Below are 16,041 nucleotides of genomic sequence, written 5' to 3' on the forward strand. Positions count from 1 at the left end.
TCCAAATCCAGGCTGTGTAGCTCACCCTTACAGCGAATCTCAGGTCCAGCTGGTCAACCTTGCAAAGCCTCGACGCCACCTGCAGCTCAAGGCTAACCGAATCCTTCCCCCTCAACTCCCTCGGGCGCCCCAGCCCGCCCCTTCCACCTCGTCACCTGTTTCATCTCCGCAGCACCCCAATTCTCTCCTTTGCTGGCGTGTCACGACTCCCCCACTCTCCACGTCTCTCCGGGCCAGGACACCCCGCCCTTGACCCGGGGCCGGCACAGAGCAGGCCCTCGGCCAGTACAGTCCCCCCCACCCCCACGGCCGCGCCCGGGGTGTCCCCCGGGCCCCCCCGCCCGCCGCCCGCCCCCGGGCGCCCCTCTGCAGCCGCCGCCGCCGTCCCCGCGGCGCGCCCTCCCCCTCTCGGCCCGGCCGGGCCGGGGAGCTCGAGGCCGGAGTCGTGGACGTGACTGGGAGGAGTCTGCCCGCCTCAGGTTTCCGCGCTCGGCCGCGGCCATGGCGGAGCCCACCGTGTGCTCCTTCCTCACCAAGGTGCTGTGCGCCAACGGCGGCCGCATGTTCCTGCAGGACCTGCGCGGCAACGTGGAGCTGTCGGAGGCCCGGCTCCGGGACGTGCTGCGCCAGGCCGGGCCCGACCGCTTCCTGCTGCAGGAGGTGGAGATGAGGGAGGGCCTCTGGGACGCCGAGGCCGAGGTGGCGGCCGGCGCGGGCGGCGGCGGCGGCGGCGGCGGCGGCCCCTGCGCCTGGCGGGTGGTGGCCGTGTCCTCGGCGCGCCTGTGCGCCCGCTACCAGCGCGGCGAGTGCCAGGCCTGCGACCAGCTGCACCTCTGCCGCCGCCACATGCTGGGCAAGTGCCCGAACCGCGACTGCTGGTGAGGCGGGCGGCGGGGCGCGCGGCGGGGGCGGCGGCGCGGGGCGGTCACCGCGCGAGGGGCCGCGGGCCTGACGCGCCCGGCGGGAAGCGGGTTCCCGAGAAGTGAGAACAGGGCTGGTTGGATCGGGGCTGCACGCTCCCCCGCAGCCCCCCGCCGCCCCCACCGAGGGCGGCAGGGAAGCCTCGCGAAGGGGCCGCGAGGGTCCTCCAGGCGAGGCCTCCCCGGAGCTTCCAGCTCCCCTAGCGAGCGAGGCCCGGAGCGAGGCCCAGAGCCGTCGCAGTCTGGATTTCTCCACCGCGGCTCGCCCTCGGATTTCAGCCCCTGCCCGCAGGGTCCTCCGCACCTCGGCGGGGAAATCAGGACCGCGGCTTTGGAGTTCAGTTACTCCAGGGGTCCCACTGGGGGCTTCCTGCGGACCCATGAGGTCCGTGGGCCCTTTATGGAGGGTGCCCTTTCTTTCCACGCGTAACCTCAAAGTTTTACCGCAGCGAGTCTGTGCGCTCCAGGTTTAGAAAGCCCGATCTAGAACCATCCCCCAGGGACCTGAGGGCTGGGTGGTTTGGGGGAGGTGTTGTAAGGCTGCCTCCTGTCTCTCTAGGCTTCCTTGGTTTCACTCAAGCTCCCCAAAGCCGGGGTGTGGGCCCGCTTTACTCCTAACGTCGGTGGACTGTGGGGTGGGCAGTTGTTGGGGTGGAGAAGGCAAGTGCACCCCACTTCAGAACAACAGATGGCATCCTCTGCCCCGCAAGGTCGGTGCCTGGAGGAGGGGGTACCTTTGGCTTTAAAGTATCCGGACTTAAAATGAAAATGACCTTGGGAGAAGAGATGCTTCAACTGAGCTGCCTTAGTATCCGTGTTTACTTATTAGGATATAGTATTTGTGGGGTCATGGAAACTTGTTTAACTTCCATGTGAATTGAAAGCAACCAGAGGCAAGGAATTTGGGGGATCAGCCCCTTCTTCATCTGGGCGCCTGAGCCAGAGCTCTGTGTTCTCCTAGGTCTACCTGCACCCTTTCCCATGACATCCACACACCTGTCAACATCCAAGTACTGAAAAACCATGGGCTTTTTGGCCTCAATGAGGCCCAGCTTCGGATCCTGCTTTTACAGAATGACCCGTGCCTTTTACCAGAGGTGAGTTACCAAGAGTTTGCCCTCGTGTTGTCTGCCCAATGGAAGAACTCACCGGAGAACATCAGAGGTCTGCTTACAGAGGGCAGCAGGTGTTTAGGTAGAGGTAATGGTTCAGGGCTGATCTCTGTGGGGTCATTTTACCAGGGTTTGATACGCAGGGAGTAATGGACACATGTGATAAAGAAATGATGGTAATAGCTGTTGGTTTTTATATTGTTTACTGAATGCTAAGCCATCCATATACCTCAGCTCGTTAATAATGTGTCCCCATTTTACAGGTGAGGAAACTGAGGTTCAGATACATTAAATTGCCCCAGGTCACATAGTACATGGCAGATTTGAATTTAGGTCTGTCTGTGAAACCGATGTTTTGCAAATTGCCTCTGTATGCTTTTGCCTATGTTGAGGCATTTGTCTTTTCTATTTATAAGATGTCTTTAATGATACCAATCCCTTTTGTGGTCACATTTGTTGTAAGTATGTCCCCCCATTTACTTTTTTGGGGCTTTAGATATTAATTTTAATTGTTTTGAAATGATTTAGCTCCACATGCTTCACAAGTGCCTATTAGAATTGCTATCCTGGTGAAATTAGCATGTTTGTATCTGTTTAGCTGTACACGAAGAATTTTCTTCAAAGATTTATTTATTTATTTTAGAGCAGGGGGAGGGGTGGACGGAGAGGGAGAGAGCATCTCAAGCAGACTCTGCACTGAGCCCGAAGTCCAACATGGAGCTCGTTCTCACAACCCTGAGATCAGGACTTGAGCCAAAACCAAGAGTTGGATGCACAGCCGACTGAGCCACCCAGGTGTCCCTACACGAAGAATTTTTAAAAGCAAAATAGTAGGAATCCCAGAAGAAAATATTACAGGAGCCCACCAGCTGAACGAATCTTCTGCTCTAGCACAGTGATGCTGTCTCAGACACTCAAGTTGCCAGGAGAGCAGTGGGAAGAAGGGAGGCTGTTGGGAAAATCGAGGGTAGTTTGTGACTGTGGCCCCTGTTAATGCTAAGGTATTTCAGGCCCTGGAAGGGAACGGAGTCACAAGACTGGAGGAATGAGCTGGAGCCTTGGGGTCAGAGGGCAGCAGGACAGCAGAATCCATATACAGAAGGCGGCACCAGAGTCAGCCTTAAGAGCTAAGAGCTTTGTTCTTGACACCCATGTCTTTTCTCATTCTTTGGACTTTGAAACCAGGCTTGGTCAGTCATGGTTATCATAAACCGATACATTCCAACCATACTGCCAAAAGGACTCCAAGCAGCATCCGGAGCAAGTTATTGGCAGGAAGGGAGAGGAGAAAGGCTGCAGCGGGGTCCGGTCCTTCCTCTCTCAGAGAGAAGGGGCAGTGACACTTCTAGTAGTTACAACCTTTTAGTTTTTAAGATATTGTTTAACTTGCAGAAGTTTAACATCATTACGTTGTTTAACTTACTGAACGCTTTTCTTTATGGCTTCTCCCTCCTGTCTGGGTTCAGCCTCATCTTGTCATGTCAGCCCACCGCCGTGTTCTGTGAGCAGCCAGTGGGTTGGCTGTACTTACGGCAGGAGCCCACTCCTGGTCCCGTCACCCAGGACTGGAGAGGTGTATGTCATGTGGCACGCAGCATGGCCGCTTAGGTAGCAGAGACCATGGACAAGCACAGTGAATGAGGCAGGAATGGTGCCTCACATCTCCGGTATGAAAATGCCCCATGACCCTTGCCCATCACCCTCCAAAAGATACAGTATATAATACAGATATACCACTTAGTAAAAAGACAGTAGGGACAAACACTGTGATCTTGTGACTTATGAGAAATATAACATATTTGATCTTCATTCCCATTCCTGGCAAAGAATTCCCCAAACCCTTGGAATTTCCTAAACGATGAGGGCTATAATAGTGTCTTGTTAAGTCAATAGTGAGTTTTTGGAAAGCCCCTAGGTAACCTAAGGATGGGAGCTGGTTGTCAGGAGAACCAATTTTGTGAGTAGACAGTTGTAACTTTTATCCCTCTGCCCCCCACTCTCCCATCTCCTGGGAGTGCAGAGGGGCAGGGGATTGAGCTCATTCACCAGTGGCCAGTGTGATTTAACCTATCATGGCTATGTTATGAAGCTTCCATAAAAACCCAAAAGGATAGACTTTCAGAGAGCTTCTAGGTTGGTGAGCACTTGGGGGTGCTGGGAGAGTGGGATCCCAGGAGAGGTCATGGAAGCTCCACACCTTTCCCCCCTGTACCTTCCTCTGTACATCTCCCCCATCTGCGTGTTCCTGAGTTATATCCTTTTATAATAAACTGGTCATCTAGTAAGTAAACTGTTTCTCTGAGTTCTGTGAACTGTTCTAGCACATTAATCTAACAGAGGAGGAGGTGGGGAGAACCTTTGTAGCAGTTCAGCCAGTGGCGGATGGCAGCCTCGACCTGCGATGGGCATCTCAAATGGGGGCAGCCTGGTAGGCCTGAGCCCTTAGCCTATGGGATCTGACTTTATCTCCAGGTAGACAATATTAAGATTGAATTAAAATTTATGGGACACCTGGTCATTGTCCACTGAGAATTACTTGGTGGTGTTGAAAGAAACACACATTGGAAATATGTACAATGTGATACAGATACCTTTGAAAACTTCAATGAAATGGACACATTTCTAGAAAAAATATAGCCCGTCAAGACTGATTGAAGGTAGACCTGGGTGGCTTATTGGTTAAGCGTCTGTCTTTGGCTCAGGTCATGATCTGGGGATTGAGCCTTGCATTAGGCTCCTTGCTCAGTGGGAAGCCTGCTTCTCCCTCTCCCTCTGCCTGCTGCTCCCCCTCTCCTGCTTGTGCTCTTTCTTTGTCAAATAAAAATCTTTTTTAAATCTTTAAAAAATCCCAAACTGATTCAAAAAAAAATAGAAAGCCAGAATAGTCTTTATTTTTGAACAACAGAAGCATTAAGATGAAAATTTTAAAACACCCCGAAACTAGAGTATTAGTTAAATGTCTTCTACAAGAAAACATTAGGCTCATATAGTTTTATTGTTGAACTCTATGAAATCTTTAAGGAAAGGATTATTTGATTTGGGGACTAGGTCTAGGGTTCTCCTCTTCTTGATCTCCTATGCATTCTGAAATCAGTATCATACTGTTTAAGTAGTTTTTTTTTTTTAATTTTTTTTTTTAATTTTATTTATTTATTTGACAGAGAGAGATGACAAGCAGGCAGAGAGAGAGGAGGAAGCAGGCTCCTTGCTGAGCAGAGAGCCCGATGCGGGGCTCGATCCCAGGACCCCGAGATCATGACCTGAGCCGAAGGCAGTGGCTTAACCCACTGAGCCACCCAGGCGCCCCTAAGTAGTTTTAATATATGTAGTTTAAGTATTATAATAAATGATGGTACAAGATTCTGTGCCCATTACACTTCTTTTTCAAAATTATTTCTTGGGGTGCCTGGTTGGCTCAGTGGGTGTAACATGCAACTCAGTCTCAGGGTTGTAAGTTTGAGTCCCGCGCTGGTTGTAAAGATGACTTAAAACAAAAAAATTTTTTCTCCAATCAATTGCCTTAAGAAATGTAGTGAAAACAAATGTGTTAAGTGTTGCTTCATTTCTGGACCAGGTCTGTTTACTGTACAACAAAGGTGAAGCACTTTATGGCTACTGCAACCTCAAGGATAAATGCAACAAGTTTCACGTGTGCAAATCCTTTGTCAGAGGGGAGTGCAGACTTCAGAAATGCAAACGGTCCCATCAGCTCATTCATGCCACAGCGCTGCAGCTGCTGCAGGACCAAGGACTGAATATTCCAAGTGTCGTGAATTTTCAGATCATCTCTACCTACAAGCACATGAAGCTGCACAAGATGCTTGAAAGTCAAGGTGAGACCATCAGAGGGAGACAGAGCAGTAGCACATGTCGTTTTGACCTGGAAGTCAGTCTAGGGGGTGGCAGCTCATGCTCTGTCCTTGGGGAAGCAGAACCACCAACATTTTATGATAGAAAACTGTGGTTCTAACCAAAGGGGGGAAGGGATAGAGTTTGTTTTCAGTGCTGACAGCCAATAGCACCTGCCCAAGGGTTTGAACAGTGTTGCTCCTTGCTAAGCTGGGGGCCAGGAAGTAGATACAATCGTCCTCACAGCTTTGTTGGGAAGAAAGAGGAGGGAGGTGGGCCAGTGGACAAGAAGGGAAGGAAGACATAGGAATAGCTTTCTTTTATTAAATTTGAATTAAAGCGTTCTCTTCTTCTTTCTTTGTTTTTCTTGAGATAACTAACATATAACATTATGTAAGTTTCAGATGTACAGCATGGTTCGATATTTGTATACATGGCGAAGTGATGGCAGGAAGTTGAGCTAACATCTGTCGTCGTCCATCGTTACACAGTTTTTCTTGTAATGAGAACTTTTAAGAAAGTTATTTTCTTTGGGGGCACCTGGGTGGTGCAGTTGGCTGAGCGTCTGGTTCTGACTAGGTGGTGATCTCAGGGCCATGGGGTCCAGCTCTGTGTTCAGGCTCCGCACGCAATGCAGAGTCCGCTTGGGATTCTCTCTCCCTCTGTCCCTGCCCCTCATGCTCACTCTCTCGCTGAAATAAATAAATAAATCTTAAAAAAAAAAAAAGTATTTTCTTTTTCAGTTGTTAAGAAATTTTAACCATATGACAGAAAAATTTGGAAAATAAGAGAGTAGAGATATAAATTGCCTACGATTCCACTCTCTCTATCCATAATCATTAGTACCTTTTAACGTCAGGCCCTTCCCTCCTGTTACTCTACAAATATTGGTCCATTTGTGGTTGCAGAATGCATTCGTATCTAAATTTTCACTTTACACCACATCATAAACATCTTCTCATATTGCTACATAGTCTCTCATGTTTTAAGGTCTGCTGACTGTGGTCTGGTGTACTTTTAATTACAATGCATTCAGGTTGCTTAACTTACTAGATTTGCTTATAGCTCAAAATCCGTTTCAGTGGCAGGTAGGCTTAGGGGAATTGTTGATGGGAAAACCAAATCAGGAAAGCCAATATCTCTAAGCTTTTGATATGTTTTATTTTACCTTTTTTTTTTTTTTTAAAGATTTTATTTATTTATTTGACAGATTGAGAGAGAGGGAGCACAAGCAGAGGGAGCTGCAGGCAGAGAAAGAAGGAGAAGCAGATTCCCCGCTGAGCAGGGAACCTGATGCGGGGCTCCATCCTAGGACTCTGGGATCATGACCTGAGCCGAAGGCAGATGCTTAACCGACTGAGCCACCCAGGCGCCCCTCAATATGGAGTTTTCTTAGGTTGGGATGGTAGTGGCTGACTTCCTGCATAGGTGGTGGAGTACCGGCGGCTGTCTAGAGGACCCCAAATGGTGGCAGGAATTGTCTATACTGTCACAGGGCCTGTCATTACCTTCCTCTGGTCTTCTTTAGTGAGTCTCTCATAACTGAAGTCTCTTTTAGCTGAAGTCACTGAAATAGTGACTTTCTGCTCTGTGTGTGTGTGTGTGTGTGTGAAATAAATCCAGAGGTCACAAAACTCTCTAAATTTACAGTGTTGGGACTTTTGTCTGAGGTCTGATTAGCAGGGCTGATGCTGCTGACATAAAATGAAATCGAGAGCTCTAAAAGGGGTGTCTCAGGAAAGCTCATCTCTCTCCTCTTCTTTTTAGGTAATGCCGCTTCTCCTGCTGAGTATTCCCAGGGCCTCGAGAAGCCAGGAGGACATATGGCTGGTGCTGCAGAGGCCGGTCCTGTGGCTCCTGTCCCTGCTTCGTCAGCCAAGAAGCCACACACAGGGAAACCGGAAAGGATGTCCGTGAAATAAGACGCTTGTCCAGTCAGAAGGTCTGAAAACAAAGCTTCTGTTGAGCTTTATTTCTGAGTTCCTTTGTGTAATCACTTATCAATAACGGTCATAGTAATACCTACCTCACACGTTGCTATAAAGATTAAAGATGACGGAGAAGGGGAGAGCGTCAGGTTGCGTGGATGACATTGGGGATGGGGGCTTGGGGTGTGGTGGGACGTGGAGCAGGCAGAGAGGGGAGGACGTGAGTACGGTTGGGGTCAGTCCAGGGCTAACTCTGAAGATGGCAGATTCTGCCTGTAGTCCCTGTCAGGTCCCCTAGGCCGGCGGGAGCTCCAAGAGGAGCGGGTTTTGGCTGCCTTGTTCCATGACCCAGCCAGTGTTTTACTGCACCCACATACACGGTTTACATAGTGGTTGTCAGAGACCATATATGGACTCTTAGTCCTCTTGTTCTTAACATTTCATAAGCCTCTTTCCCTATTCACATTTTATCGTATATAATCATTTTTATGCACGATACACTAACATACAGTCATTTACTTAACGACTTCCCTTATTCTGGATGTTTCTGTTCTTTCTAACAAATTTTGAATGGAACTCTCTTCCTCAAATCCTCGCAATATTGAATTTTTAAATGTATTCTTTTGCTTAGCTTGTTGGTGCTAAATGATACTGCCTTTTGATTGCATTTCTTTAAGTATATGCAAGGGAATATTTTTCCAGGATGTGTGCTTTCTGTGTGTGTGTGTGTGTGTGTGTGTGTGTGTGTGTGTGTGTGTGTGTGTGTGCATTTTGTGCCTGCCCTCCTGGGGCTGATGTGGGATGGCATTTAATTAGGTTCCTTAATTTTCATGAAAGGATATGAGTCGTACTGTGCTCACATGATACCCAGCTCTCCTGAGTACATCCCTCAGCCGCACCACAAAGTGTGTAACTGTCGAGTGCTCACCAAAGATTTCTACCTCACTGTGTCTACTCTGCATTTCTTATTAAAATTTTCGCCAACACCCCCCTTGTGATAGGGTCGTTCATCCATTTCTCAGTTGTATCCATTCTTTCTGCGGATCTGGAGGGACTATCAGAAACCTGTAGACCTTGTCTATTTCATGTTGACTTTCCTTCCTTCTCTCTGTCCCCGCCACCTGGCTCTCTTCATCCAGCTACACTTAAGATGTTTGGTTCTTTGTTTTCAACCAAGGGTACCGCAGAGAAGCTGCATTATGACATCTTTTTCTGTGTTTGCTTTTGTGATATTCCCAAATGTTGATGTGTAAAGTGTTTTTTTTTTTTTTTTTAATTTTGACTTTCCTGCAATAACACAATATCTGAGAAATAGGGACGAGGGCGTGAGTTTTGCATAAAGCTGAATTAATTTAGCGTAGAACCATATTTTATCACGAAATGCTATCTTCCCTGCTGGGGGGAGGTAGGCCAAAATATCCTTTGCAAAGTGAGAAATTGCTGTGTTTTCTATGGGCAGTAAGATCATGCTGCTTCTGTGAACGTTTTCACTTTTGCCATCCACAACAGTATTTCTGAAAGCCCTTAGGTTCTGCATACTTTGTTTCCTTTTTCCTAGTTCTGATTTCTCCTGGTGCTAATTTTTTTTTTTTTTTTAATTATTTTGACGGGGCACCTGGGTGGCTCAGTGGGTTAAAGCCTTTGCCTTCGACTCAGGTCATGATCCCAGGGTCCTGGGATCGAGTCCCGCATCAGGCTCTCTGCTCAGCAGAGAGCCTGCTTCCTCCTCTCTCTCTGCCTGCCTCTCTGCCTACTTGTGATCTGTCACATAAATAAAATCTTTTTAAAAATTATTTCAATATTTTATTGTTATTCACATTTTATTCTTTTACCATGTGTATTTTTGCTATAAGCCATGTTTAGTTCTTAATGGGAACAGATAGGGTACACATGTATATCCTGGACATCAGGAGACTTGGTGGACTTTTACAGGCTTGTGTTCTTGTTATGTATCTTATTACTATGCTTTTATATGCATGAAAACGACCCTCTGTAATTTTTGTTGCAATGTTTTCTTCAGTTCTCTAATAGTCCATTTAAAGCTTAGTTCTGTTACTATCCATTCTGTAAAGATATTTCATATAACCCTACTTGACCCTCTTTCATCTCATGATTCAGCTGTTAGAATGGTTTCACATTGGAATTGGGGGAGGTGGTTTTCTTTGGACATTTATCAAGGCTTCGCAGGTGAAGCTGCACATCTGTGGGCTCCGCAGATCCAACATACCCTTTCCTACAGTCTTGTTCCTCCTTTGGTTGCTTTTTTTCGGAGTTGTCACCACCTGGGACTTAACCCAAAACTCTGCCAAGTGCCCTGTCCTCTTCTTTCTCCTGGTTCCTGGGGTCAAACCCATTACCCAGGGTTGGAGATTAGTTTCCCTTCAAAAAATCTCAAATTTGTATCCTCCTCTGCCTCTTTCTCTCCCTCCGGGACACACCGCCTTCTTTCTAACCCCCTTCGCCTCTTGCATCTGTTGCACAGATGGACGATTCACTGGTTTTCCAGTCGTGTCTCGTGAGAGTATTTTTATAGGACGTGCTAGGTGGCCCCCTGCTCTCCTTCCGTGATGGCAGTCCCGTTTTAAATTTTTCGTCAAATGGGCTTTTTATGGATTTCATTGATCTCTTGCCACCCTTCTACCTCCCTGCCTTCCATCCTGTGCCTGGTGGATCTTTCGAAATGCAGACCTAATCACATTGCTTTGTTCTGCCATAACCTTCATGGGTCCCCATAAGGCAAGTAGGAGGCATAAACTCAGACGCCTTCTTGGATGAGAAGGGGGAGCTGACGAGGACGATGTGAGCCAGATGTAGAAGAAATGGGGGAAAAGAGCAAGTGTCATAACAATTTGTCCCATCTGAGTGGGGCCCCTGCCTCTTGTGCCCATGTGGGGGTGTGAGCCCATTTTTGTCATGTTTCTCAGTTAGTCGAAGGAAGCCAGATCCAGATTTTATGATACATTTTCAGGTTTTTAAATACTGGCTTTTGACTGACTTTTAAAAATGCAGACCAATATTGTGTGTGCTGACCTATTTGCAGTTTTTGGAATGTGCCATTTTATTGTATGACTCTCTGTGCTTGTAAATGATGTTCCCATTAAGTGCCACTCCTTCCCTCTTCCTGCCTCAAAACCTGGCAAAATCAGATTCTTTGAAAACGCTAGGTTAGTCTTTTCTGCCCCCAGGAAGGGTGGTTCTCTTAGTGTTCTCAGCGTTCTAGCCCAACACTTACTCTGCCATGCTTTCTGCTTCTGTTCCCTAGCCTTGAGCAAAAACAAACCATTATTTCTTTTTTTTGGACAAGTCTCCAAAAAGAATTTTTTTGGCATATAACGAATCAAACTTTGTGAATCCGTGGAATCAGTATCATATTGGTCTTCATAGTTCTTTCTTCTCCCCACATTGATATTTTCCATTTTCAAAAAGTCTTTTTCCCCTAAGGAATGTGTTATTTAAAGTAAACATCTTTTTGGTACTTCAGTTTGAATCATCTAGGTCTAAAATTAACTGTTTAAGACTTATGCTCTTGATACTAATCTTTCCATCAAGGAATTAAGTCTCTTCATTGCTGATGGGTTCCTTGATTTCTTTCATTATAATTTGTTCTTAATTTTGTCTAGCCTTCTATATCCCTCATTATATTGATTTTTTTTCTTGACTACATACATCTGTATTGCTACTCTGTATGGGAATCTCTGTCTTTAGAATTCTATTGATTTTTAAAATATTTGTCTTTTGTTGAATTATCTTTGTCCTAACAGTGTTAGACGGCCTTTATGTTTCTTCTAAATATAAAATCATAGCTGCAAAAAGATTTGGCTTTTCTTATGGATTTCTATTTTGTCTTGTGTTAAATAAAATTGTGGTGAAAAGATATTTTTTGATACTTCTTCATTATATAGCAAGTTAATTGTTCATTTTAAACAAATGTTCTCTACTTAATAAGGGAAATTACATTTATTGTTTGTTAGAAGCTTTTAGTAATGATGGTATCTTTTGCATAATCATGTAATTTTTATCACTTAAATCACCTAATGTGATTATATTACTGGTTTTACTATATTAAAACATTTTAAATTCTGAGTAACTCTACTTGACTATGGCATATACTCTTTCAATGTATTGCTTTTCCCTTTTTTGGTAATTTTTATTACAATTATATGCATCAATACATTCATAAATAAAATTCATTTATATTTTATATGTGTATGTAGTAATTTCCTTTTTATTTGTATTGCTGTATGCTCAAAGTGTACATTTTATTCTAAATCCTGTTCTGAGTTTTACAAATTGATTATAGTGTCATTATTATCTTACATTTTTTCCCCCAGATTTATGGAGGTATTATTTGACATATAACATTGTATAAGTTTAAGGTCGATAGGGTGATGATTTGATACATGTATATCATGTGAAATGATTCCCACAGTAAGTTTAGTTAACATGTCTATCACCTTATATTCATTTTTATTTTTATTTTATGTTTTTTTTTAAAAGATTTATTTATTTATTTATTTGACACAGAGAAAGAGAGATCACAAGTAGGCAGAGAGGCAGGCAGAGAGAGAGAGGAGAAAGCAGGCTCCCCATCGAGCAGAGAGCCCGATGCGAGGCTTGATCCCAGGACCCTGAGACCATGACCTGAGCCAAAGGTCGAGGCCCAACCCTCTGAGCCACCCAGGCGCCCCCATTTTTATTTATTTATTTTTTATTTTAATTTTTTTAAAAAGATTTTATTTATTTTATTTGACAGAGAGAGAGATCACAAGTAGGCAGAGAGGCAGGCAGAGACAGAGGGGGAAGCAGGCTCCCCGCTGAGCAGAGAGCCCGATGCGGGACTCGATCCCAGGACCCTGAGATCATGACCCGAGCTGAAGGCAGCGGCTTAATCCACTGAGCCACCCAGGCACCCCCCCATTTTTAAAGTAATGTTTTCTTGGAGCACTTGGGTGGCTCAGTCAGTTAAGCATCTGCCTTCAGCACAGGTCATGATCCCAGGGTCCTGGGATCAAGCCCCACATTGGGGGGGGGGTGGTCTTTGCTCAGCGGGGAGCCTGCTTCTCCCTTCCCTTCTGCCCTTCCCCTGCTTGTGCACTCTTTCTCTCTCAAACAAATAAAATCTTTAAAAAAATGTATTACTATATCCTTGAATTTCTCTATTCTTATTTAGGAATATTTTTTCCAAAAGAGATGTATATATATATGTATATATATATATATATTTTTTTTTTGAAAATAAAATAACACATCATTGTGGAAATTTGGGAAAATACAGGAATGTATTCAGAAAGTAGTAGTAATTCCCTATAATACCATTGTGTAGTATCGTTCTGAGTTCTTTAGACACACTACCTTGTTTCATCATCAGAACAGAGGTGAGGGGCGCCTGGGTGGCTCAGTGGGTTAAGCCGCTGCCTTCAGCTCGGGTCATGATCTCAGGGTCCTGGGATCGAGTCCCACATCGGGCTCTCTGCTCAGCGGGGAGCCTGTTTCCTCCTCTTTCTCTCTGCCTGCCTCTCTGCCTACTTGTGATCTCTCTCTGTCAAATAAATAAATAAAATCTTAAAAAAAAAAAAAAAAGAACAGAGGTGAGATAAATCAGTACTGCCTTGACCTACGCAAGAGGGGCCTAACTTGGGCCTCTGCTTTAAAAGGTTTTTGCTCGTGATTTACACCAGTCAGACCTCAGGTAAATGCTTCTCCGCCTCTCTTATCCTATATCCTCAGAGCATAAAACGTGATTGCTTCTGAACCCTGTGCAGGTCTGTGGTTTGAAATACTGTCATCGCTGGAAACAGATACAGTTTTGGACTTCGTGGAGGGTTTCTATGGTGGAAACAAGTGGGTAAGCAAAAACAAATTAACTTGTCAAGGCCTATCTTTTGGAGAGTGTGGACATAATAGATTCTTACAAAATGAAATATCTTTCCCAGTGGTTTCCAGCGTGCATTTTCCCTCCTCTTTGTCTCCTAATCAGTAGCTCTGGGGGTACCCACAAATTGTATAGTATTTGCTGCAAGTACACACAGGAGTGGGGGAATATTTTTGCACCATTAAACAATTGATATTATTCTTTAATATTTACACAGAAGCAGTTTTCCATGTGAGAGACAGGATTCAATTTCTTCCATTAGCAAGAATGTGCACATCGAATGTGGTATGGGACATACGGTTTTATGTCCTTTACAAAAATAGTCTTGATTTCGTTACATTTTCAAAAAAATCAATTGAGGAGTTAGACTTCAGCTGAGGATGTAGAAAACTGCAAGAAAAACCAGATAACCTATAAAACTGTAACTTTTCTCAAGCCCAAAAGAGACAGGTCATAAGTCCAGTTCACTGAAATCCAAGGAGTGACAAGGTTCTGTATAGAAAGGTGTGACACAGACATACTTTGACAGAACCTGGGGGAGAGATGGTCCCCTTACAAATGGATAAGATGATGTCGGGTGTGTTTTTAATGAATTCTCAAAAGCCAGATATGGGTTAACATGTCAATTTGTGAAAGTTAATAGCAGAAGAAAACACCAAGGAAGTTATGCAAGAATAACTGAAACAAACAGACTGCGATGGTTACTGGGTAATCTGGTCCCAGCACAGAATTTCATAGATGAGATGATCTCTGTCGTGTCTCAGTGCTTACGAATGCAGCAAAAGATGATGTGAAGTTACAACATCCAGCTGGACCCGGGGTCTGAGGGCAGATGCTCTCGTGCACTGCTGGAGGATTGGTCTCTTGGAAGACAGGTTGGCAGTATCGTGAAAGGTCTTAAAAATATACATGCTTTTTGATCAAATAATTCCAGTCTGAGAAATTTATCATATAATAATAAAAGATGTATAGAGGAATTTACTTATAAAATTGTGTCTGTTGGCTAGGTCCTGTCAAGAAACATGTTAAGAACCACTTAAACAGGATAAATGGAGGGAATTTAATGAAGGACTATCTCTGAAGAGATGGGCAGGGTTAAGGGAAGCCGATGAAGGTTGGGGTTGTAACCCAGGCTAGCAGTGATGGGGACACCATTCCATGATAGGCATGAAGGTATAAGGGGTGGGGATTACAGGAACCCAGGGAAAGTGACCACATGAGAGAACCTCCCACCAGATGCATTCAAGGTCTCATGTTGGAGGACACAGCCAACAAGTAGTCTTTTCAGGGTGGGGACTGGGGGAATACATACCCTTGCCTTCCTTTTTTTCCATTACCAGTTTTCTTGCTGGTGTTCGCCACGACCCCCCTTCCATATTGGCCAAAGGCACTGGAAGCCAGAGGGGGAAGGAGCCCACGGAGGCAGTCTTGCAAAGGTCAGCTTCTTGAAGCAAACAGCATGGTGGAGAAGGGTAGATGATGAACCATAGGGTAATAGGAATTTGCTGAACAACTTACGATAGGGTTAGATCTTGGAATACAATGCCACCATTAAAAATGATGTTTTGAGAGTATTATTTATTAAGGTGAAAAGATGTTCATAATATATTGTTGAGTGCAACAAAATGTTAGGTACAGTCTGATCCCAACTTTTTATCAGCATTATATGTAGGTGTGTGTATGTACGCATTTATGCATTTAAAATGCCTGGAAGAGGGATGCCTAGGTGGCTCAGTCGGTTAAGACTGTGACTTCAGCTCAGGTCATGATCCCAGGGTCCTGGGATTGAGTCCCACATAGGGCTCCTTGCTCAGCCTGCTTCTCCTTCTGCCTGCCACTCACCCAGCTTGTGCTCTCTCTTACTCTCTCTGACAAATAAATAAATACTTAAAAATAAATGCCTGGGAGAGCTTATAGTCTAATGCTAACAATGTCTGTTTTGGGCAAGTGAGATTACAGATAATTTTAATATTTACAACTTTGATTCTCTGTATATCCTACCTTTTCTACAATGTGTAATAAAAAATTAAAGTTCTTTTTAGAAAAATGAGATCTATGGCACGGTCCCACATTAATTCTGTGAGTTAAGTAGGTGCTATTCTTAACACTGACAAGGAAAATTCCTTAAAAATTCCATTAGAAACCAATTTCAGCTTTGAATATAATTACAGAATTCTTAAATAAAATTCCAATGAAGAATTGAACAATAATAATTATCATGGTATACTATTAGTGCCAATTATACTACTGAGTGACTTACTTGATTTTTTAACTTATTTTCATACAACACTATGAAGTAGGAATTCTACTAACATTTCCATTTTTAGGTGAGGAAACCAAAGCTCAGAAAAGTCACAACC

The 16,041-nt window shown here is 44.8% G+C and overlaps 1 protein-coding gene across 3 annotated transcripts; it reads left to right on the top strand.

Moving 5' to 3' along the window:
- Positions 1 to 379: 379 nt before the first annotated feature.
- ZC3HAV1L (zinc finger CCCH-type containing, antiviral 1 like) lies at positions 380 to 15,391 on the top strand. 3 transcript variants are annotated; one of them, XM_032305568.1, is made up of 5 exons: positions 380 to 878; positions 1,882 to 2,017; positions 5,607 to 5,865; positions 7,649 to 7,823; positions 13,572 to 15,391. In XM_032305568.1, the coding sequence occupies exons 1-4, from the start codon at positions 502 to 504 to the stop codon at positions 7,801 to 7,803; spliced, it is 927 nt and encodes a 308-aa protein (XP_032161459.1). In that variant the 5' UTR covers positions 380 to 501; the 3' UTR covers positions 7,804 to 7,823; positions 13,572 to 15,391. The 3 variants fall into 3 exon arrangements, with proteins under 3 accessions (XP_032161459.1, XP_032161460.1, XP_032161458.1); XM_032305569.1 differs by lacking the exon at positions 13,572 to 15,391 and adding an exon at positions 13,537 to 13,555; XM_032305567.1 differs by lacking the exon at positions 13,572 to 15,391 and having other exon boundaries at positions 381 to 878; positions 7,649 to 8,524.
- The last annotated feature ends 650 nt before the right edge of the window (positions 15,392 to 16,041 follow it).

The sequence above is a fragment of the Mustela erminea genome, chromosome 11 (assembly GCF_009829155.1).
Source record: "Mustela erminea isolate mMusErm1 chromosome 11, mMusErm1.Pri, whole genome shotgun sequence".
NCBI lineage: Eukaryota > Metazoa > Chordata > Mammalia > Carnivora > Mustelidae > Mustela > Mustela erminea.

Excerpts from the sequence above, each read along its gene's own strand:
- ZC3HAV1L (XM_032305568.1), top strand. The coding sequence starts at position 502 with ATGGCGGAGCCCACCGTGTGCTCCTTCCTCACCAAGGTGCTGTGCGCC. Across the intron at positions 879-1,881 it reads TGCCCGAACCGCGACTGCTG|GTCTACCTGCACCCTTTCCC; the intron begins GTGAGGCGGGCG and ends GTGTTCTCCTAG. Across the intron at positions 2,018-5,606 it reads ACCCGTGCCTTTTACCAGAG|GTCTGTTTACTGTACAACAA; the intron begins GTGAGTTACCAA and ends TTTCTGGACCAG.